The following is a 23026-nucleotide window of genomic DNA, read 5'->3' as shown; positions in this document are numbered from 1 at the left end:
GAGACCCTCCCAGTGAACAGGCCAAAGGGGGAGACCTGAGATGTGATGACAGAAAGTTTCCCCAACTCCTCCCTGAATGACTTAACAGCTGGCTCCCACAATCTGCAGAAATAGCTTGAAATATTCAGATTAAATTCATATTTTCAGACCCAAAACTCATTTTGTCGTATTATTCCAGACTGGTACGCAAAGCAGGGCAGAGGAAATGCTTGTGAAAGAAGAGAAATGACTTGTAATAATGTAATCTGACATTTCTGCAAAAACGTTTGATATTTCTCCAAATTCTATCTATAAACCTTCATGTATTTTGTTGGGATTTGATACAAGAGAAAGAAGTTTCTGCAAAAATCTAAAGAGTGTGGCATGTTTTTATATTTTCAACTTGATGCTTTTCAATAACATCCTCCAAAAACAATTTGGTTTGAAGAGATGGTTTGAACTTCCTCTGGGTCTCTGATCAGGTGTAAAAACAATACCTTGTTGCCATGGTTACACATCATCACTGCACAGCCGCCGATGCCAGAGGGAAAAATTGTCCAAACATGCAATGATTCAACCAAAAATATATGCAAATATGCAATGTATTAGTAACATTTTAGGAGTATTCATTTATAAAATAATAATTATTGTGTGTTTTCTAAATAAATATGTTTTTTTAAGTATTATTTCTTTAAAAGGAAATGTCTTCTGCCACCAGACTGTGGGAAAAAGCAGGAAAATCCTGTGGAAAAATGAGAGCCGCAGCTGACAAATTAGATGACGCTGTGAGAAAACTCTCCACGTGTTGCGACAGAAAACAAATGAGCTGCAGCCGACGAGAAGTGAATCAAATAGGAGGGCATGGTTCGGCTAAACAGCCCTGACATGAGCTTCGCTGCTCGTTTTTCCACCAGAACAACAAACGCAGAAGAAGTCCGTTTATGTTCTGGTTGAAATGTGATGAGCAGCACAGCTGGACAGAAACACAGCAGCAGCACGGAGTGATGAATGAGAGGCAGCAGCTGACATCTCACTGTGAAAATCCCCAGACTTCCAGGTTCTCACAGATAAGAGAAGCAGGCATCTTCCTCTTCCTCCTCATCGTCATAGGGTCCATGTCGTCTGCCAAGCGGGACGTCCAGCTGTTCCACATTCCAGCTGCTGGACCTCACACACCCAAAACTGCGTGGCACACTCGTTTATTCAGACAACGTTGCTGTTAGCAGATGTGCTGAACGCTCTCACTGCAAAAACACAAAAGTCATTTTGGTCTCGTTTCTTGACACATTTGAAATAAGTCAAAACTATTTCACAAGTTGCCTTTCAGGAAGAGATAGAGGCTTGTTTTGTTTTAGGTAAATAATTCTTTAATATTGATGAAAAAGAACTTGTTGCATTGGTAGATTATTTCACTTACAACAAGACATTTTTCCCATGTTAAAAGTTAATTTATCTGCCAATGGAACTCATCAATATTAAGCAATTATTTACTTAAAACAAACCTTTAAGTAAATAATTACTTAATTATTTACTTAATAAATAAATAAGTAAATTCTGCATTCTGGGTAAATGCAACCTAAACAAAGTTTAGCGAGAGAAACGACTCGTGGAACTTTGCCACAGACAAATAACCACTAAAATCCATTTCTGCTTACATTTTGCAAAGAAGGAAGTTGCGCTGAGTGTCTTCAGAGGTTTTCCTGTTGTTTCCATCAGTGGTTCTCGTTGCAGCGCCCCCACAGGCGAGGAGGGGAGCAGGCTTTCAGAGTTTAGTTCATTTGAGTCAGTGCAGAGTGAAAGTGAGCTGCAGCAGCTTAACATGTAACAAATGTTGCTATTTTGGTTGCAAATTGAACCGAGTCTACTGGAGTATTAGGTGTGGGAAAACCCTCAAAGCAGTGTTGTCTCTTAATAAGTAAAATGTTAAAAATATAACTTTAATTCGACACTGTGTTCAACAGAGAAAATGTATGTAGACATCGCTAAATAAGTAAACCTCTGACACATTTTCTTTATTTTATTATTGTGGTATTTAGCAATCTGACTGACCTAAAACATGAGAAGTTTGGTCGGATTTTACTTCAGTGTCAAAAGAAAGCTGAAAAAAGCTTTTTATTGTGTGTGTTACTGTATCACCCAGAACTGAATATTAACTGAACATGAAGTGACTTAGAGTTTTGCAGCAATTATCTTAATAAGTCACAGCAGCTTCCTGTTTCTCTCGTTTCCCTTCTCATTATTCTCCTCCTGTCTGTGAGGCAGAACAAACACATCAACAGCTTTAGAAACTAATAAAACCACATCACCATTCATTTCTGTCTGATAACATGATCCCAAATGCTGACTTAACATTCCAGATTTATGACCCGGAACATCATCACCCACCAGTTCTGATCACTGTCTGCTGTTGCTCCAGGCAACTAAGCCATAAAAAGTTCAGCTTTTTACTCTCTGCTGTGTTTTTTCTCCACTATTCGTTGCACAGGAGCAGATGTGTTTCATCAGGAGTGTTTTCTGGTGGACAATAACACATCTGAGCATGTGAACTGTGTCTGAAACCTGATAACATGAATCTGATAGAGCTGAGAAACTGCAGCAGGACCTTTAAAATCTTTACATTTAACTTATTAAATAAGTGTGGAAATGCATAAAACATTATTAATTATAATATGCAAACAGTAATTCATATGAAGTCCAAACTACAAGCAGAAAGCAGGACAAAAAAATTCATATTTTTCACACATGCTGATGCAGCCATACACCACAACAACCAGCAGATGGCAGCAGAGTCTTAGCTCACGGTTAAACTCCATTTATTACTGATTTAATGTCAAAATAAAAGCACTGGATGAACAGAAATCTGATTTTAACATTATAGTTTCTATTTGTTATTGAAATTTGGGCAGAAATGTTGGTAGAAATGTAGTATTTGGTGATTATTTTGTTTTTTTCTAACGGTAAAATGATGTGCAGTACTGGTTTGTTGACTCTGCAGCTCCTCCAGAGTTACCATTGGCTGCTTCTCTAATTAATCCCCTCCTTTCCTCGCCTCTCAGTTTAGTCAGGCTTCCATTTGATCCACATGGTGCTTTCCCACTATCAGATAAGTGGAATCATCTACAAAGCCAAGCAGGCAAAGTAGAAGAAAGTTTCCCTCAAGGCTACTTTGGCAGAAACTCAGAAATCAGCACCCATAACAATCCTGTAGGATGTTGGCGTGAACAAAAGCAACAAGAGGCTGCAAGACATTTTAATTCCCTCATGCAGCCGCGGGCGCTGCATTCACAGCCGACTGCAGACAGTCAGGCCCTTGTTTGAGCCGCTGAATGAGGGCGTCTGTTTTAGAAAGTGCTCTGTTTTCAGGAAAATAAATTAAAAGCTCTTAATGAAATGAGTGGCAGAGGAAAATGAAAAGTAACTTTGAAGCTTGTTTCGGTGGTTAGAAGTGAAACTATTATCTGAACTCAGCAGCATTTCAGCTGCAGGAGCTTCAGGCGACGTGAGCGTGAGGCCTTGCTGCTGCTGCAGGTTTAAATTCCTGTAGGTCGAGGACTGATTATGACCCCCATGATGTTAACGCTGAGTCATAAAACAGAAAAATTACAGACGAGAGAACGTTTTAGTTCAGAAAGTTCGTTCTGTAGCAAAAAACAGTCATACAGTAAAGAAAATGTGGACTTTCCCCACTGATAAGGGAATAAAGTTCAAATTTAACCAGACAATTCAAAGAGGTTCTGATGCAGGAATATTTTGATGTATCCATCCTTGAACCTGGATTTAAGAAATAAAAATGGTGGAACAGAATATCTACCAAGCATTAGGCCCGACTAAATTAAACTTTTCTGTAATGCTGGAGACTCTAAGTGCTTAATAAAATGTATTTAGAGGATTAAAAAGGTGAATTTTGCATGATTAAAAGTGTTAAGATACAACAAAACACCATTCTTATTTTGTAATTTCCGCTAAGCCTTTTTCTTATTGGCGTCTCAGCTGGCTCATAACTTTACCTTCTTATTTATTTACGAACAACAAAACAGAAAACAGTTTGAGAGAGAAATTATCTTCCTTATTTTGTACAAATGTACAAAAGCTTTAATTTCACAGGGAATAATAATACTAATCTCTCTGTAACATAGAATTTATTTTATATTTGAAAGTATTTTTTCACTGTTTTACTTCTTTGATTGTTTTAGATTGAAACCACACTCATTCCTAATAATTCTCTAAATATTCTAGATTATATTTTGGTTAGAAGCATGCACCAATTGTGTCAGATTTCAGACAGCTTGAAACATCTGCTAAGTCCAAACATTTAAATCTCTACCCAGGTGTCCCAGCTATTGAATTAAGCTAAATTTAGCATGAAGCCGTATGCTGCATGTGGATTTCTGATGATTAGATCTGAAGGAGCGAAGCAGGTGAGAGCAGAAGCCTCAGCCACCATCGTCACGAGTTCTGCAGCTGGAAAAACAACATTCCCCCATTAGCTGAGATCAGAACGGCCAGCGCGGACCTTCACACGGACTGTACATGGAAAGATGAAAGATGTAAAACCAAACATCCTGTCACCCCCTCTGCATGAGGTCACACCTCTGCTGCAACACTTTAACATCTTGCAGCAGGTAGAAAACACCCCCAGCTGCACTGGGGAGACTTTGAAGTTTCACTGGTTGCAGTCTGCAGGGCTAATCAACCGCAGGAGGCAAACGAAGCTGCATGCGAGACACGCTTGGGATAAAAGCTGCAATTACACAAAACTGGGAGTAAACTGCAGATGGGAAAAGTCCCTGAGGTGATGTGGAGCACAAGAGACGCCGCGAGTTTGTTTTAAGAGGCCGAGCTTTCACTATTTAGTCAACCTGTCCAAACGCTGCATACACAAGCAGATCTATAAAAACTACAAGTTAAATCATCTTCTTGAACTTTCCAAATATATATTTTTAACTCAAAAGCAGGAAGAGAGAGCTTCAAAACTAAAAGTTTGAGAATCGTTAAGCAAATAATCAATAAATCATTGAGTCATGATTTATTACTTTTCTCTTTTCTCACAGCTTTTGTTTCAACTTGTCCTTGTTTTTGAAGGACTATTTTGTTCACATAGACTTAATAATTCATTTTATGTGTCATTTTGTTCATTTATTTTGGATAATTAACATATCTCTATAAAAGGTTCATTAAAATTTAAAGTTTACTGATTTTTCAAAATGTGTTATTATGTTATTAGCATAATATTACTTGAAAATGGTCTCAAAACAACGTTATTGTTTAGCACAATAACTTCTGTTACAATTTCATTGTGACTGCAAATAAAAATTAATTTTGAAATTAACTTTTTCTCTTCATTAGAAAAAGGAAGTGATTTGAATAAAAAAAACTTTATATTGTAGACAAAGAATGTTTACAAATGTCTATTCTAAACATTTTGATAATTTTTTACATATTTTTAATTAAAATTAGTTTTTGTTTGAATAATAATGAAGCAAATTTACCTCCATCTATACAAATCAATTTATAATTTTTGGGAGAAACAAGAAATAATTTATGTTTACATAGACTAAGTGTTATTGTTCTAGTTTTTACTGCCATATACAGTGAAATAATCTGGCTCTTAATTAAAAAAATAAGTAACACATAAAATTATTAATAGATAATCCAATAAATTGTTTTATACTACTTATTATTAAATCAGTATTTATTGAATCAAACTGATATCAAACTGAATTGTGGTCCAAAGAATCAAAATTAGAATTTAATTGTGAGGTTATTAACTGGAGGTAAGATACTGACTGCTCAAAAGTACTCATCTTTAAATAAACTGAACATTTTTAAAACTTTATACAGCCAATCAAAACGTGGGATCAGATTATATGAGCAAAAAAAGTAAAATGTTAGAGTAAATTTAATTCTTACTACAGAAATGGCTTCATAAATCTCAGCTAACTATTAAAATAACATTCAGTTTACATAAACATCTAATCTAATCTGATCAGGATTGTAGGAGGTGATTAACTTTACAGATTAAACCCAAGAAAACATGTCACACATGGATTATAATTCATTCATCTGTAGTGCATTTAAAGTTTGTATAACCGATTATTTCCTGTATAACTTCACTCTTTATAGTCTTCGCTTCCTTCGTAAAATCTCCCTTCTCTTTGTTTTCAGCCTTTAAAAGCTCAAAATATTAGCCAAGAACTTTTCTCCTGTAAATCCCAGGCGGAAAATTAGGGCTTCGTGTTCAGGCAGGTAATAGACTCTCCAGTCGGGATAAATAAACTACTATTCTCAGCTCCAATTATCCCACAAACCCCCCTGTATTTTCTTTACACCCTGAATACACACCATGGAGCTTAGAGTTTTATTACTCCCACTTGCGTCTGCTTTAATATATAAGCTCTGATATAACATAAAACATGGCGTTGGGCCACCCAAGGGAAGCATCTTCTGCTCGTTATGAGCTAAAAACTGTAAATCTGGAGTTAAATGGAACAAACGTAAACAAGGAGGATGTAGAGATCCACTCTGTCGACAGAACCAGATGGTAAATGACTGTTTTATGAGGCTTTTTTTATGACTAGAGGCAAAACATTCCCTTATTTGGAGGATTTTAACAATCATGCTTCCATTTATCTTTTTGTATAGATTATTTACCTTCATAGAAACTTGTAAACTCTGCAAAAACCTGCATTTTTATGCACTGAAATGTTTCTGACTTGATGTGTGAATTCCTGTAAAGCTTGCAAAGCACTTCTGCATATTGAGAGGCTTTGTCTCGACATGAACGTGTGGGCATGCCTGAATGTCAGCATAATATTTGTGTGTATACATATATATGTGTGTGTGTGTGTGTGTGTGTGTGTGTAGTCTGCAGAAGAGACAAGCTGCCAGGTAAAATTAGGCCATGAAGATGATGAGTGTCTGTTTTACTGGGAGGGTCTGATGAGCCCTGGAGAAACGAAAATCTGAACTTTTAATTTGATTTAAAAGAGCAAATTCACCTTGCTCTTAAAATTGAAAGCGTAATTCACAGAAAATGTTAATAACGTAACAGAATTACACTGATTCTTCAAGGATTTTTAATTAGTTAAACTTGGTTTTCTTTGAAAAGATCAATAAAATGAAACAGAAAAATGCATTAAAAGAAAAACTGCACCACAAAAAGGCTAAAATTTAATGTAAATATCTGCAAAATAACAAACAAAATGTAAAGGAGCAACAATAGTCGACATAAAATGGTCAGAAAAACATCTATGGTGACAAAAATAAAACAAAGAAAGAACTGAATATTTAAAAAAACAAAAAAACAACAACAACACATAAAACTGTGCTTAAAACATTAACTACTTCTGGCAAAAGTTGGAAATTAACCACAAAAAGACACAATAGCCACAAAGAAACACAAGAATACATTTTTGGGTGAAAGCTGCAGAGAAACAATGGTCATTAAACGTTGCCATGTTTAAACTAAAGCAGTGAGTTTTTGCATGTGGGAAAAAATCTCTTAGGCTTTGCTGGAACACAATTAGCTGGAACCGCAATGAAATATGTTACAAGCTAAACTATGAAAACCGAGCAAACATGCAATAATTAGCCGAGCAATTGAGCAAAATGTACGTTCAGAAACAAACGATGAAGCTTTGCATGTTTTATCAGAACATTACAGAAGTACAGGAAGAGGAAAAAACTTAAGAGAGAAAAGGAGAAGTAGAAATAAAGTTTTGTTGGTGGTGTGTGTGTATCTAATGGATACCAAGGAGACCCTGCAGGCGGGTCGTTTTAGGCAGCAGTTGCCAGGCGATTGGGGAGAGTTGGCATTGCACTTACCTCTAATTGATGCCACATTGTTCCACAACAACCACAAATACATTAATGCACATTCACACACACCATGCGGTGGTGAGTTTTTAATCTGTTGGCTTGTGTCTACCTTGATCCATGATTTGTGTTCATCTGCACCAGTTGCAGTTTCCTGGACGATCTTTAAAAAGCCTCATCTGTTGATTCCGATTTTGGTCGATACCAATTTTTAAAATCTGAAATGTTGCTAAATATAGCAAGAAAGTTGCTGATTTGGCAACAGAGTTACTTTTAAACATGCAACATGAACTGGGAGGTAGATGAGATCTAGGAGGAAGATCAGCTTCACCTGTACACATCAGCCGATCACCAATTACTAAACAATTTAGGAAATCATCCAATCGATAAATTGGTGCACCCCTACTTTCCTACAACGGATGCAGGTGCATCTGAGGTGCATTTAAAGTTTATATACAACCGATTCTATCTTATATAATGTTGCAGTTTAAATGTGGCGCTAAAGTCGCATAAAAACAAAAACAAACTCAAAAACAACTTCTTCCCTAAAGCAATTAACACCGTGAACGCTCACATGCACTAATTATATGATGGTTATATCTGGATGTGTATAGAAATTTAACTGATTAATATTGTAAATAATGTAAATATCACCATATTTATGCTTATAATGTATATATTTCCTACATTGTTTGCACTGTTGGACATGTGCACAGTGACAAACATTAAAATCATAGTTTAATAAATTTATTTTGGGGTGACTGGGGCTTGGGGGTTCCAAATTTTCTTTCTAAATTTAATCTGAAGAGTTTTGTCAGGCAGGATCAGGCAAAAAACAGGATATTAAATATACCTACATGAAAAGTATGCAAAGAAATGACACTTTAAGATTATTTTCTGGCAGCTACACGTTCATATGCAACAAAAACTGAAGGCAGATAGAAAATGGAGATAAATGTGCCCAAGGAAATATCAATCCATAAAAGGCACACAAACACAAAGAGACGCAAAATGACCATATAAAGATATATATCTTAAATGGATCCTGTAACCACAGAAAAGCCTCCAAAAACTCCAAATAGATAAAAACCTGCCACATAAAGACAAAACAAGGACCCAAAGTGATGCAAAATAAAAACAATAGAGGCTAAAATCAGCAGAGCCAGTCAGTGTTCGATGTGATGCGCCCAGGTAACATCCAACTCAAACACAGCAGGCAGCGTCTCTGACAGCTGAGGAGAAGATTTGCCCTCAACTCCCAAAAAGCAAGTCTGGACACTTTCATCAAGCTCAGACACATTCCTGCTAGGAAAGCTTCTCTTTGCATCCATGAAACTTATTAGAAAAGAAGCCCAACACATTCCTTTTAATAAGATTTCCTCAATATTTTAGCACCTTCCTCACAATTCCAATGCATTTGTAGGATTTCAATGATTAGTTGGCTAAAGTTTCCTAAAATCCTCTTACCTCCGTGCTGAGATTTTATCTGTGCCACCAGCAGCAGCACACAGATGCAGGTCTGCCAGCTCGTAATCAACCACCTGCTGCGTCCAGACATCCTGAGTCCTTCACAGAAAAACCCCCAAATAAAATCCTCAGATGTTTGGAGGGTCACTTCTCATCTCAGCCGCAGGAAGCAGAGAAATAAACAGCAGAAAATCCTCCTGCTAACCAGCGCAGGGTCTGTGCGCCTTTACGCACAGCGCTGAGCAGGAGACTAGTGATGTGTCGGTCGCGAACGATCCGGCTCTAAGAGCCGGCTCTTTGAAGTGAACGATTGGAACCGGCTCCACAATGGGAGCCGTTTTAGGATCCTATTTGGGAGCCGGGTTTTTTTCTACAGTACATCGCTGTCTCTCCGCCTCCCTGTCGTTGTGCTTGTGCTCTGCAAGTGCCAGAGCCGATAGTTTTTCCCCACATCGTTTTTTTTGTCCTGCGGTGCCTCGCTGTCTCTCCCCCCCTTCTCCCTCTCCTTGCGCGTTTTGCTCTTCTGCCAGTGCCAGAGCGGAGAGTTTTTCCCCCTCGGTCGGTCCACTGCCCTCATGTCAAGCGTGTGCTCCACACATCTGACCAATCACACATAGTTTCAATAAATAATGTGGCTGGAAAACACTGAAAAAAAAGTTTATCTCCACTTTTTTTGTGGAAACGGCAGGCAATTGGCCAAGCTGTATAGCATTCGTCGGCAGGTGTTTATGTACAGACACTCACTCAGCGGTCAAGACGCACAGAAAGAAGGGGAGTCAGTGTGAGAACTGAATAGGTGAAAATAAATGAGTGACAGAAAACGGAGCAAGATTTGGACTCATTTTAATGCTACATCAAGCTCCAGGGCAGAATGCAGACTGTGCAAAGTCAGCATTTCCTATCGTGCAGGCTCGACAAACAACCTGCACATGCGGACATCACACGCATCGGTATTGCTATAGCATTGTTATGCGGCATTTTTATTCATCATAAGTGCTTAACAATGTCAATAATGAAACAAAATATTATAAAATTGGGTTTAAGCTATTAATTAATTAATAATGTCAAAAATATATATGGGGAGCCGTTTGGGAGCCGAAAGAGCCGGCTCTCCACAGTAAGAAGAGCCATTAGAGCCGCATCTCGAAAAGGAGCCGAAAATCCCATCACTACAGGAGACACGCCGCTCTGAACGCTACACTTCCTGTGGAGGTTTTCAAATTAAAGGCTTTTCTAATCAAGAAAAACCTTGATCAGAAAGGGGTTTTTGTAATCTAAATTACTAAACTTTGCAATGTCTGCAAACTATGCATAAAATGTATGTAAAAAGGTGTGTCAGCCTTTAGAGGTCTGATCACACTCAACTGGAGGACTCTTAAAGGGACAGTAGAGAAATTAGAGATATTTACCTTCTTTGAGGTCAAACGTTTACAAAAACAAGATACAATTACTAAAAAAACAATAAGAAATGACAAGACCAGTTTGAAAAATGAAAACTAAAATGTTGTCTAATAAAAAAGAATTAATGTTGCGATGACATTTTTAAACTACACACAGAGATGTTTTAAATCATTTCTGGAACTTTTACACTTCTATAACGTTTTGGTCATTTTCACATGAAAATACACTTGATGACCATTAGATTTTAAAGTACTGAATATCCATCCATCCATTTTCTAACACCTTCGTCCTTTAGAAGGGGTCAGGAGGTGCTGGTGTCTCTCCAGCTAACGTTCCTGGCGACAGGCGGAGTCACCTGAACAGGTCGCCGGTCTGTCACAGGGCAACACAAAGACAGACAGGACAAACAACCATGCACACACACACACACACACCTAGGGAGAATTTAGAGACCAATTAACCTGACAGTGATGTTTTTGGACTGTGGGAGGAAGCCGGAGAACCCGGAGAGAACCGACCATGCACAGGGAGAACATGCAAACTCTATGGAGCAAGACCCCAGGAATCAAACCCAGGACCTTCTTGCTGCTAGGCAACAGTGCTACCAACTGCACAGTAATATATAGTAAACTATTACTATAAAATAGTTGTTTAAAACTATTCTGTATTTTGCCAAATTGTGGTGATCCTTGGAGTGATGATGATGTGACCCTTGAATATTGTTGCCCAGGGAACAGCTAAGTGTTAATCAGGCCCTGCTCATAAAATGACATATAAATGAGCAAACAAAAAAATGAGCTCTTAACGAGGCAGAATATTGATGGATGGGGGGAAAACAGGAAAGCAGGGTAGGTTTTCGCCTCCCTTTCATTTTGGATACCGTCTATATTTCATGTTTGCCTTTTATTGTGGAATTCATTAATATCATTAATAAGGAAATTTAAATATATCAATTTTTAGAGACTCAGTCTGTCTTTTTAGAGACAGACTCAATCTGTCTCTATTCATTCAGGAGAAAACATATATTACAAGAAAAGGCAACATGTACCTGCTTTACCAGGATACAAACAGCTGTCTTTTCATTTTGACTCGTTTAAAAGTCACAAGATTATCATCTAGAAGAAAAAGTATTTTGGTGGTAAATAAATAATTGTATTAACCAAACTGTACATCAATGAGTGTAAAATATATTTACAGTAAATGCTTTTATTTAATTCTAACATTTTTTCCTACTAAAACCAGATTTCAGCAGTAACAAGAGGAATGCTGCCTTCTAGTGGGAACACAGTGAATTCAGCTCCAACACTGGAAAAACATCCAAATGAAAGGAGCTTATAAATAGATTTACATGTAAAAATATTTATATGTAGTTTTAAAGCATGTTTGGTTGTCCCTTTAGTATCTTTGTCTATTGTTTATGATGGCACAGATGAATAATTAGAGTAAAACTCCATCGAAGGGAGTCGGACACATTCTGTAGGAATTCAAGTGCATCTCAGTTTTTTGCCATCATTTACAAATCTAAAGTAAAAAAGCTAATTTAAACTAAAACGAACTAAAATCCAACCCAGCAGCACCACATTCTAGATCCTCAAACTGGTCTTGATTTCTCATGCAGTTCAAATCAGTGTTTTGGAATGAAAATGAGAAAAAATACGCAGCGAAGGCAATTAAATACATAAGTGTACAAAACAACAAATGCAGATTCTGTACAACAATAAAAACCTCAAGAAAGGTTCAGATATGCTGAAGAAACACTGATATATCCAACTCATGGTCTAAAATAGTCCAAATCTGGAAGAGATAAAACTTTTTAAAATAAATCTCATAAGTTTTTGCTCTTGAACATGATGAGAGTAAGGCAGCCTTGGTTGTCTTCTAAGTTCATCCCTCCAAATCTCAGACATACTATCCACCAGCTGGACCTTGTTGCTGTCACTTCTGTCAGTCGGATGCAACATTTGAAATATTAGCTTGTTCAACAAACGCAGTCAAACAGCAGTAAGGTGCATCACATCCTCCCAGAACGGACCAGGTCACAGCAGACGCACACAGATGAAGAGAGTTTCAGCTTTCTGCTGAATCTGTGCCAGGCGTTACTGCACGTCTCGGCTTCGGTGGTGATACAATCTCTGCAGAAAGATAGAAGAATTATTAACACATGTAAATGAGTGCAACACTGTACTTTAACAAACAAATATAATAATAACAATAATAGATTAGAGTTAAAAAACCTATAAGCTGCTCTCTGCCTGTCAACGACTCAGACATTACAGAACATTATCACCTTGTTCAGGTTCAGTGTCAGCAGGTGGATCACAGGTTGAGTCTTTTGGCTTTTCTGATAAAATATGTTAACATTATATTAAAAAAATATAAGAACCACATAGAAATAATCTGACTTATCCATAAACTCTTCTGAACTCATTTTCTGTTGCTTTTATGCATCAATGGGGAGATGGCAGAGCAAGAGTTAAATATCTGAGTTTCTCCAGGTCATTTTGGTGGGCAGCATGTCTGGGTTGGTGATTGTTAGCATTAGCATAAACCACCTGAACTCCTCTGGACATAAAGACTTTATACTGAAGTGGATAAATGGACTTTTTTCCCACATGGTTATAAACTTTCTGCCTAAATAAAGTAACAAACAAAACAAACATCTCACCAGGTCCTTCAGCAGTCGGTTCGGTTTCCTCAGATGTGGAGATCTGTCCTGGTCCTGCTTGGTTGTCACTGACTTGTTCTGTTGGTGGATCCTGCTGCTGCTGCTGCTGCTGCTCTGTCAAAACTGTTAGTGAAAGTGTTAGCTTCACTCTGATTAATAAAGATCTCAGGACATTCAAACAACAACAAAAAATTATTTACCAACTGTATGATTTATATTGTTTATTCCCGTCAATAAGACACAAACTATGAGTGACACATCCGGACCATTTGTGGTTATAGAATATCTGTGATAAATTTGCTCCAAATGTTAAAATCTAAGAGCTTTTTCTCTTTCTCAAGCTGAGTTGTCTTTAGAATCGGCTGCTGGAAATGAAGTGGCTTCAGATCCAGTTTAAACTGGTTTATGCTTCATGCTCTGCATCACAATCCTTTGTGTCTAGGATAGTTTTTCATTCAGTCTGTTTGTATTAAAATATGAAGAAATGATGGTTTACTCTAAACCTTTGCAGGTTACTCTGAGTGAAATAATCTTATCAAGTTTTACTCACCATCTTCGTTCACTTTAGCTTCCCCATTGAGCTCTTCTTTACCCTCTGATTTATTCTCTGTAAAATTGGAAAAATAAATTATATTTGTTTTAATAAAACATGCAAAGCAGAGACATACAAACATGACAATATTGTGCAAAAGTTGAATATTTTTATTCATTCATCTCAAAGTTAAACTCATATATAAATATCCAGCTTCCAGTGAATAAAGGCCACTGGAGCCAATAAAAGATTTTAAAAAGTGTAAATATCCATGTTGTTAAATTTCCACACAGATAACAGCTCTTTGTGTTAAACCTGGGGTGTCCAAACTGCGGCCCCGGGGCCATTTGTGGCCCTTTCTCTGATGTTTTGTGGCCCCCAGGTCCATTTCAAGAAAGATCTAAATTTGTTTATCAAAGTTTTTTATTTTTAATCAGTGTAGAATTAATACTGATTATTTTCTTGCAATGGAAAATGTTAAGTACAACAAAAACTTTCATCTTTTCAGAAGCAAACTTTTATAATAAGCAGAATTATATTTATTCAGAGAATTTTACTGAAAAGTCGACTTCACTGTACCCGAATCAACTTTTATGTATTTTATTTAGCTTGACTAATATATCAAGCATTTTGAAAGGAAGAGACACAAAATCTTGACCTGAAAATAAGCTTGTTGAAAACTAGAAATATGCAAGTTTGTATTAAAAAAGGATTACTTCACTGGTTTAAACTGGCTTGAGCAAAAATATGGATTTGTGATATTTTCAACAGTTAAGTTGGGCTTATCTTAATTTTTTTTCAAAGAAATGGGAGCAAATTGTGTATTTTTGGGAACAAAGTGTCTAAATATAAAGTGTAAAGTCTGTGTCAATGGCTGATTGGCTCCTTTAATTTATAACGACTGAAAAATCTAATTAATGTGATTTTTGCACATTAATTTGAGTCTAACTCACCAGTTTGACTGCTGGGCTCTGGACTCTCAGCAGATGGGACCAGATTGGATTCTTGACTGGACCCTGAAATATAAAAATAACATTATGTGAAGGAAAAACATGAGTTTACAGATGTTAATACAGTAATTAAAGTTAATCTCCTCACCTTGTTCAGGTTCAGTGTCAGGAGGATCACAGGTTGAGTCTTTTGACTTTCCTGATAAAATATGTTAACATTATATTAAAAAAATATAAGAACCACATAGAAATAATCTGACTTATCCATAAACTCTTCTGAACTCATTTTCTGTTGCTTTTATGCATCAATGGGGAGATGGCACAGCAAGAGTTAAATATCTGAGTTTCTCCAGGTCATTTTGGTGGGCAGCATGTCTGGGTTGGTGATTGTTAGCATTAGCATAAACCACCTGAACTCCTCTGGACATAAAGACTTTATACTGAAGTGGATAAATGGACTTTTTTCCCACATGGTTATAAACTTTCTGCCTAAATAAAGTAACAAACAAAACAAACATCTCACCAGGTTCTTCAGCAGTCGGTTCGGTTTCCTCAGATTCGGAGATCTGTCCTGGTCCTGCTTGGTTGTCACTGACTTGTTCTGTTGGTGGATCCTGCTGCTGCTGCTGCCGCTGCTCTGTCGAAACTGTTAGTGAAAGTGTTAGCTTCACTCTGATTAATAAAGATCTCAGGACATTCAAACAACAACAAAAAAATATTTACCAACTGTATGATTTATATTGTTTATTCCCGTCAATAAGACACAAACTATGAGTGACACATCCGGACCATTTGTGGTTATAGAATATCTGTGATAAATTTGCTCCAAATGTTAAAATCTAAGAGCTTTTTCTCTTTCTCAAGCTGAGTTGTCTTTAGAATCGGCTGCTGGAAATGAAGTGGCTTCAGATCCAGTTTAAACTGGTTTATGCTTCATGCTCTGCATCACAATCCTTTGTGTCTAGGATAGTTTTTCATTCAGTCTGTTTGTATTAAAATATGAAGAAATGATGGTTTACTCTAAACCTTTGCAGGTTACTCTGAGTGAAATAATCTTATCAAGTTTTACTCACCATCTTCGTTCACTTTAACATCCCCATTGAGCTCTTCTTTACCCTTTGATTTATTCTCTGTAAAATTGGAAAAATAAATTATATTTGTTTTAATAAAACCAAAAACATGTAAAGCAGAGACATAAAAACATGACAATATTGTGCAAAAGTTGAATATTTTTGTTCATTCATCTCAAAGTGAAATGACTATGATGCTTCTTCAGTCACAGTGAAAGGATAATTATTTTTATAACATCTGCAGAACAAAGCTAAGTTTGTATTTACACCTTTTGATTAATAAGATTACACACTCAACTGAGGTTTCTGATGAGATTACTGTCAACTGATGAGAAAATAACATTTAGTATAGTTGACAAATTATTAAATAGTTTGAAAATCTTATAAAACCAGCTGAAAATTGAATTAAAATATTAATTTGTTTCAATAATTCAGTTAATCTCATTCTATAGATTTCATTTTACTAGAGTTTATTATTAAATACTTTGTGACCCCAGAAAAAACTCAGCTAAAAATAAGTAATAACTACGTATTAAAAATGAGTTTAATAAATAAATGTATTCCTACTTAAAAGCATGTCTACATGTTTCACAGATTATTGTCAGGGCTCCTTTTACATCATATCTGAAAAGATGGCTCTGGACCACTAAACATCAACTCATTCGCTTCTCAATTCCTGAAAGTTTTTCCTTCCACTAAACATTCCATCGCTATGCTTGGATAAATTTCTATGAACAGCCAATTTCTTTAAAAACAAGCAAAAGGAGAAAAAAAGTATCATAATTACCAACTGGGGGTTGAGGAACTCTGAGCAAACATTGCCCTGTTAGATAAAACACAAACTATTAATGGCACAGATATTAAACATCATAATATTTCCCGTATTAATTATATCTATTGAAATACGACTGGAAATTAGATATTTATGAAATGCCTAAAATGGGGAAATATTCTCTTAAACAGCAAACAGAGGATTCACTAACTTACCTTCTTCAGCTTCTTTTACTTCATCTGTTAGAGAAGAAGATAATAAATGTTAATTGTCTATTTGTTGCAGTAATTCAGGTCAAATAAGATTATATAGATTCATTTTTATAAAAAAAAACAACAATGTCTTCCTACCAAACCCAAACATGTCTGTGTAAGCATGCTTATGATGTCAAGTATTGACATCATAAGCTGTCAGTACTTGGTCAGGGCTCCTTTTGCTTTAATTACTGCATCATATCTTAAAAATTGCCTTTGAAAAACTAAACGTCAATCATTGTTAAACTCTCTAAAACTTATTTTAGTTTCTCAATTCCTGTCATTTCTGCTACTTTTGTACCTTTTCCAACCAGTTTTTCCTGCCACTCAACTTTCCATTACTGTGCTTGGACAGTAATGGTTTAGTGTTAATATCACCTGGTGTCCAGGCCACAGTCTTAACCATGACTGTGTCCTGCTGGATTCAGACTTACCTTTTCCATGTGCAACATTATCTTGATCTGTTAGAGAAGAAGATAATAAATATCTTTATGATATGATGATAATAGTAGGACCAGTGGAGCTGTTCTCCATTTATTCTGCCTTTTACATTCTGGTATAAACCTCCTGGGATGCCCAGATATTTAACTATTCAGGAAGGAAATGACTTGAGATGATGCTAAAAATATTGAAGCAGTCAGGAAGTGAAAGCCTGAACACAAGAGAGTCTTCCAGATAAATTAGTTGTGGCTTAAGGAAAACAAGGTAAATGTTGTGGAGTAGCCATCACAGCACAGAACATTAAAATATTAAAAAGGTAAATAAAAGAAATTTGCCTACTCTTTATTTATTACATTGAAATAATTTTGGTAATCCTAGCTGATATATAACAGGAATTATTTGGTCTGATTTATTGTCAGGCAGTGAGAAAAACATGCTTCTGTTTATAGACTAAATAAATATCTGGCTTTAACTGTACAAATCCAATAAAATACATTGAAGGTTGAAGCAGTGAAGTGACAAAATATTAAAAACAACATTTTTCCTTATTTACTCATTACTTCCAGCTGAAATTGTGCTAAACCATCAAGATTAGATAGATGTTAGAAAACTTTTAACTTACTCCTTGAAAAATACTTAAAAGGCCCTGTATTAAAGAGAAATACATTTATTAGATTTCACAATCAGTCATATGTGCATTATGCATCATTTAGAACAGATTTAATAACTTACTCATTGTCCTCACTCTGGGAACTGAAATTGTAATGGAAAACAGTCATTAGTGTTAAATATTTAATGTTTGCCATTTAGTTCAGGCTTAAAGACATTTTTATAAGCAACATAATTCCACTGTCATTTCTAGGTTCAATGTAAACAAACCAAAAACTGCTGGTTGATAGTTGAATAAAGTGAAACAGATAAACACAAAACTCTTTTTACAACAGGAAGTTCATCAATGATGCCCACAGATCAGCAACACAACAACTTCTAGCGCTATCTATGATCTTTCAACAGATTTAGCTGATCGTAATGCCCTCGGGGATTTTGTCATGCTAAATTCTAGCTTTTCAGGAAGTGTGTTTAATTATCTGTTGTGCAGTTTCACTGTTTAGTGTGAGGAAATGTCTTTATCAGTTGTGCTTTTTCTCTAGGAAAAAGAGAAACATATTTTTGATTCCTCTGTAAGCCTGGAACATGTAGAAATTAACAATAAAGTTGATGTTGACTTCTATTATGACAGATTTATCCCAGAACCTCCAAGAAACTTTCCCTCCTGATGACTGATTAACTAACAAACACTCTGCTGCCAAATATTTCCTTGTTTTTGTTCAAAGGGAGGAATAAATGTAACATGATGAGACAATATATTAATACAGGACAGTAACTTGAATGTTTAATGCATTCTTACCTTTTCTGAACTTCACACAGGCAACAACACCAAGCACAATCAAGAGGATACCAAGAACCACCGGAACAGCCACCGCTGCTACAATATTAGACCCTGAAATAAAAAAGAATTAATTATCAAACTAAATCATTCAGGGTTCACCAGAAACACAGACCATCACCTTCTTATTGTCAATGTGGTATAAATGGCACTATGTGCCTGGAAAGGTCAGAGTTCATAACTTAACAATAAACAAAAACTGATTTAAAATGTCCTCTACCGAAGAGGTCAAAGGTCAGAACAACTTCTGGAAAACCCTCTAAAGTGTTTGAATTAATATTCAGTAACTTTAAAAACTCGTCGTCACTTATCACAAACTCTTGATGTCAGTTATGGTAAACTCAATGTTTACACTCAAACGTGAAAATGGCAGCAAACCGATACGCAATTATACAACCATGCATCTTTGAATAGCAGAAGTGGAGCCTCCTGCACAACAAACAAGAATGCAGCAAGTGGTTTCCGGATGGTAAACATGATGGGGCTCAGTTTGGGTTGCTAGGTAATGGGCGGAACTCTGTTGGGGTTTCTAGGTAATGGGCGGAACTCTGTTGGGGTTGCTAGGTAACAGGCGGAACTCTGTTGGGGTTGCTAGGTAAAGGACAATGCCTGCTAATTTGTGATGTTACATTAGAAGGTTTTTGAAACGGCTAATTTTCCCCTAATACAGCTGGGCGATTTTTATAAACACTTGGGCTGTTTTTAGAATCAGTTGAGACCCAAATTGAAGCACAAAAATGTGCAAAAGGTGAATTTTGCTCCCTTTAACAGAGTCAAGTTGGTTTGGATAAGTTTATTACCTTGATCACAGGGTTGTGGTGATATTAAAATTTATCAAGATATTGAATATTTTGACTCTACTTCTCATTTCAAATCTGCTGTTGGATTTATTCAGCTTATGTTGAAGTTGTTCTATGATTTGAATAATTTAAATCTGTTGGGGGAAAATACTTTTTCAAAGCACTGCATCGCAAAAAATCCCAATTAATCACAGTGAAGTTTGTGGACTGATGTCAAAAGGTGAATAAGAACATTTTGGCAAGAGAAAGGATGGACAGAAATATTTGTAGCTCACCTTTGCTAATAGGGTTAGAGAAATCATCACTGGCTGAGTCGCTAACAGGGTTTCCCAGCACACAGAAGAAGGAGGGCTCCTCGTTTTTCTAAGATGCAAATGTAGAATAGTTCTTAACCACCTAAATAAATCATGGTTTCATCCTAAGTTCTTACAAGGTTCCTACGAAGAGGTTCGGCTCCATCTTAAAACATACCGTTGTTAAGGTCAGCTCCTCCTTGTTGGACAACTCTGTGTCTCCTGTTTTCCATTTATATGTGACGGGTCCAAACTCAGAGGAGATGTTGGCGTTACAGGTGAGATTACAGACGGTCTTCTCAGTATTGCAGGCCGTGGACACTTTGGGTTTTGGGACCGGTTCTGACAGGAACACCAACAGATTCCAATCAATTGGATTCACATCAAACCCAACAAACCTGAGTCAAACCTGAAGAACTCACTGATAACTTTAAGTTCCATCGTGCCACCAACCACGCTGTTAATCTCAGGTGTGTATTTGCCGCCGTCCTCTAGAATCAGATTTGTGATGGTGAAACTTCCAGTTGTTTTGTCCAAATTACATCGACCTGGAGGGAAAATACAAATAAAGACATCATGCATGAATGAATCTGAAGGAGTTTACAACACTTTATGGCTCAATCACAAGTGAACTTACCTTTAAAGGTTCTGTAGCAAGTAATTTCGGATCCGAACCACTCCAAGGCGAGGTCCGCTTGGTGCTTCCAGGTTACACTATTGAGGGGACCAGACTTATGACCTGAATCCAGGACAACTGAGCCACCAACTTTTTTATACATCGGAACAGCTGTGAATGAAAAACAAAAAAATGTTTTACTTCTGAGCAGCTTTAAAATGTTGATCCCTTTCTATCATCCCTGCTTTCAAGATCTAATCTACTTTTGTTTTTTCTTTTCACTTATAAACTAAGCTAATCTGTAAATATTATCAATAACAAGCTGATAAATTAACACTCAATCTGCTACCATACAAAACAGTTTTTACTTCTTATTCTTTAAAAAGTTGCAATCAACTATAAATCACTACATCAAATTCACTCAAATGAAATATTACATCATATTTTGTCTAACAAGCTTTGAAAAAGCTCAATTTTTTATTTAGTTTGTAGATCAATTGCTGAAAAGGTTGAGTTGAACAGATTTACTGACTCAATCTTCAAATAATAAGTGTCATCCATCAGATGTAGTACATTCCAGTTTGAAATAGGTACAAAATAATCATATACTACTCATTAGAGTCTTGCTGGCTATGATGAGTTCATTCGGCATACGTATTGGTTTTTTAAGAACCTTCCTGAAATTTAAAAAGTGTTATTGTCCCGCTAACTTTATTCACACTATTTTTAACTTCACCAATTTGAACTGAAAACAGTCAAAATACTTTCTGAAAGTTTGTAAAACCAAACACATTTCATATCTAAAATGAAATAAAGATACTGTAACTTACTAAAATTATACAAGAGAGAAATTATTGTTTGGAAATATTCTAACATATATTGTTTTACATTCATCTTTCTGTTCAGTATTAGTTTGTTTTTAAATAAACTACAAAGTTTAACATATTTGAATTGTTAGGTTAGTAATCACTACTTTTAACGTTTTTAACACAATCATAAATTATGGTTTGTAATGTTAATCAAACCATACATTAAAAGAATACTGTTCTAGTAATGCAAATAACAAAAACACACATTTAACAGTTTTTCAACATTATATTTAAGGTCAGACTTCAGTTTGTTACCATATAAATTTAAGATGCTTAAATTTGCTAAAATTATATCCACAATACCTATTTAAATAAAGATAAAATGGCTGAACCACAACTGAGCTGCTGTCTCCCCCTGTTTCAACAACCCGGAAATACTCAAAACGTAAAAAAAACAATAGGCTATATATAAAACATAGTAAATTGTAGCATTTCGACGCCGATATTTTATGTTTTCCGTGATTTAGATTGAAGTAACTCTCTGTAAATCGTTCATATATTTCTGATAATTGCTTTTTTTGAACCCTTTAAAAAGCGCTTTTAGGTTATTAACAAAAATGCCATTAAATGTCGCGTATTTACACATTTACACGGCGCTGTGCTTAAGAAGCAGAAAAATAACAAAATAAAACAAGATATTTAATGTTTTTACTCACCAAAGACACATTGTAACACGAAACAGACGAGGAGGACAATGGAAAACACCCGGGAAACAAACATGATCGTAAAGCGAAAAATACCGAGACCAAAAACACAACTTCGACTAATAACACTGATAATGAGCCTCGGCAGCAGATGTGAACTGTTTAAGTTAAATTTAGAGAGAAATAATTAAGTTAAAAAGGAAAAATGATCGAGTCGAACAGAACCGAGTCATTGAGCCTCGCCCAAAGAAAATGAAAGCGAAACTGAAAAATTATGGCGCAGTAGAAAAGGTGAAGGTGAACTCCTGCGATTTACTAAACAGATTTCTGGAGATGTTTAAGTAAAATAATAACAAATACAAATTAATCTCAGATTAGCAAATTAATATTTTAGAAAATACATTTTAAAAAATCTGACACATTCATCACACAGAGTGATATAACTCAGGGGTTTATTTTTGTTAAGTTTGATGACAAATCATGAAAATCAGATTCGACATCTTTAAAAAAAATTAAGATAAACAAAATCAAACATTTTAAAACTTTTCTCTGCATTAAAGTCGAAATTAAAACCTCTTAAAATATGCAATATTGCTTGAACTTATCTGTACACCCTAACTTGGCTTCAGAGCATCACAAAAAAGATCCTGGACTGAAACAAACTTGTACTTATAAGAAAAACAATCCTTGTTATCCTAATTTTTAACCCATCCAATCTGTTTAATATAATTAAGTCACATGTTTCAGTGTCTGTAATATTTTCAACAAATTTTATTTTATTTTTTCTAAAAATAAGTGACATAAATAAAATATTTGAGATGATAATAACATTTATGTAGTCATTATAAAGATTCTGCACTCATAAGGCCTTTTTAAACATTCAATAGTTTTGTTTTCTAGCTTTTTGACCAAATGGCTTCCCGTACATTTGCTCGTCTTTAAATCAAACCTCCATAAATTCAGGACTAGATGTTGATTTTATCACACTGAACCTCATTAAAGTTTATTCTT

At 35.8% G+C, this 23026-nt stretch overlaps 3 protein-coding genes across 4 annotated transcripts in view; 1 reads left to right on the top strand and 2 right to left on the bottom strand.

The window, feature by feature from the left end:
• The window catches only part of LOC102216429 (collagen alpha-1(XVIII) chain-like), a 35887-nt gene extending 26360 nt beyond the window's left edge, over positions 1-9527 (bottom strand). Inside the window, exon 1 of the mRNA XM_023329326.1 lies at positions 9262-9527. Coding sequence (XP_023185094.1) covers positions 9262-9352 — 91 coding nt within the window. The 5' untranslated portion in view covers positions 9353-9527. The remainder of the gene's footprint in view (positions 1-9261) is intronic.
• Positions 1-23026, top strand: part of LOC102228431 (NLR family CARD domain-containing protein 3-like) — a 971185-nt gene that overhangs the window by 280649 nt on the left and 667510 nt on the right. The gene's annotated exons all lie outside the window — the stretch shown is intronic.
• Positions 11844-22293, bottom strand: LOC111607591. The gene is made up of 18 exons (XM_023329373.1): positions 22028-22293; positions 20524-20673; positions 20309-20434; positions 20065-20228; positions 19869-19956; positions 18755-18847; positions 18079-18099; positions 17969-17992; positions 17340-17366; positions 16867-16890; positions 16667-16702; positions 15883-15939; positions 15333-15455; positions 14958-15008; positions 14813-14875; positions 13878-13934; positions 13328-13450; positions 11844-12794 (listed from the first exon to the last, which is right to left on the bottom strand). The coding sequence occupies exons 1-18, from the start codon at positions 22089-22091 to the stop codon at positions 12730-12732; spliced, it is 1356 nt and encodes a 451-aa protein (XP_023185141.1). The 5' UTR covers positions 22092-22293; the 3' UTR covers positions 11844-12729.

Source organism: Xiphophorus maculatus, chromosome 24 (genome assembly GCF_002775205.1).
Source record: "Xiphophorus maculatus strain JP 163 A chromosome 24, X_maculatus-5.0-male, whole genome shotgun sequence".
NCBI classification, from domain to species: domain Eukaryota; kingdom Metazoa; phylum Chordata; class Actinopteri; order Cyprinodontiformes; family Poeciliidae; genus Xiphophorus; species Xiphophorus maculatus.
Note: the sequence above shows the minus strand (reverse complement) of the source record. Positions and strands in the feature narration are given on the sequence as shown.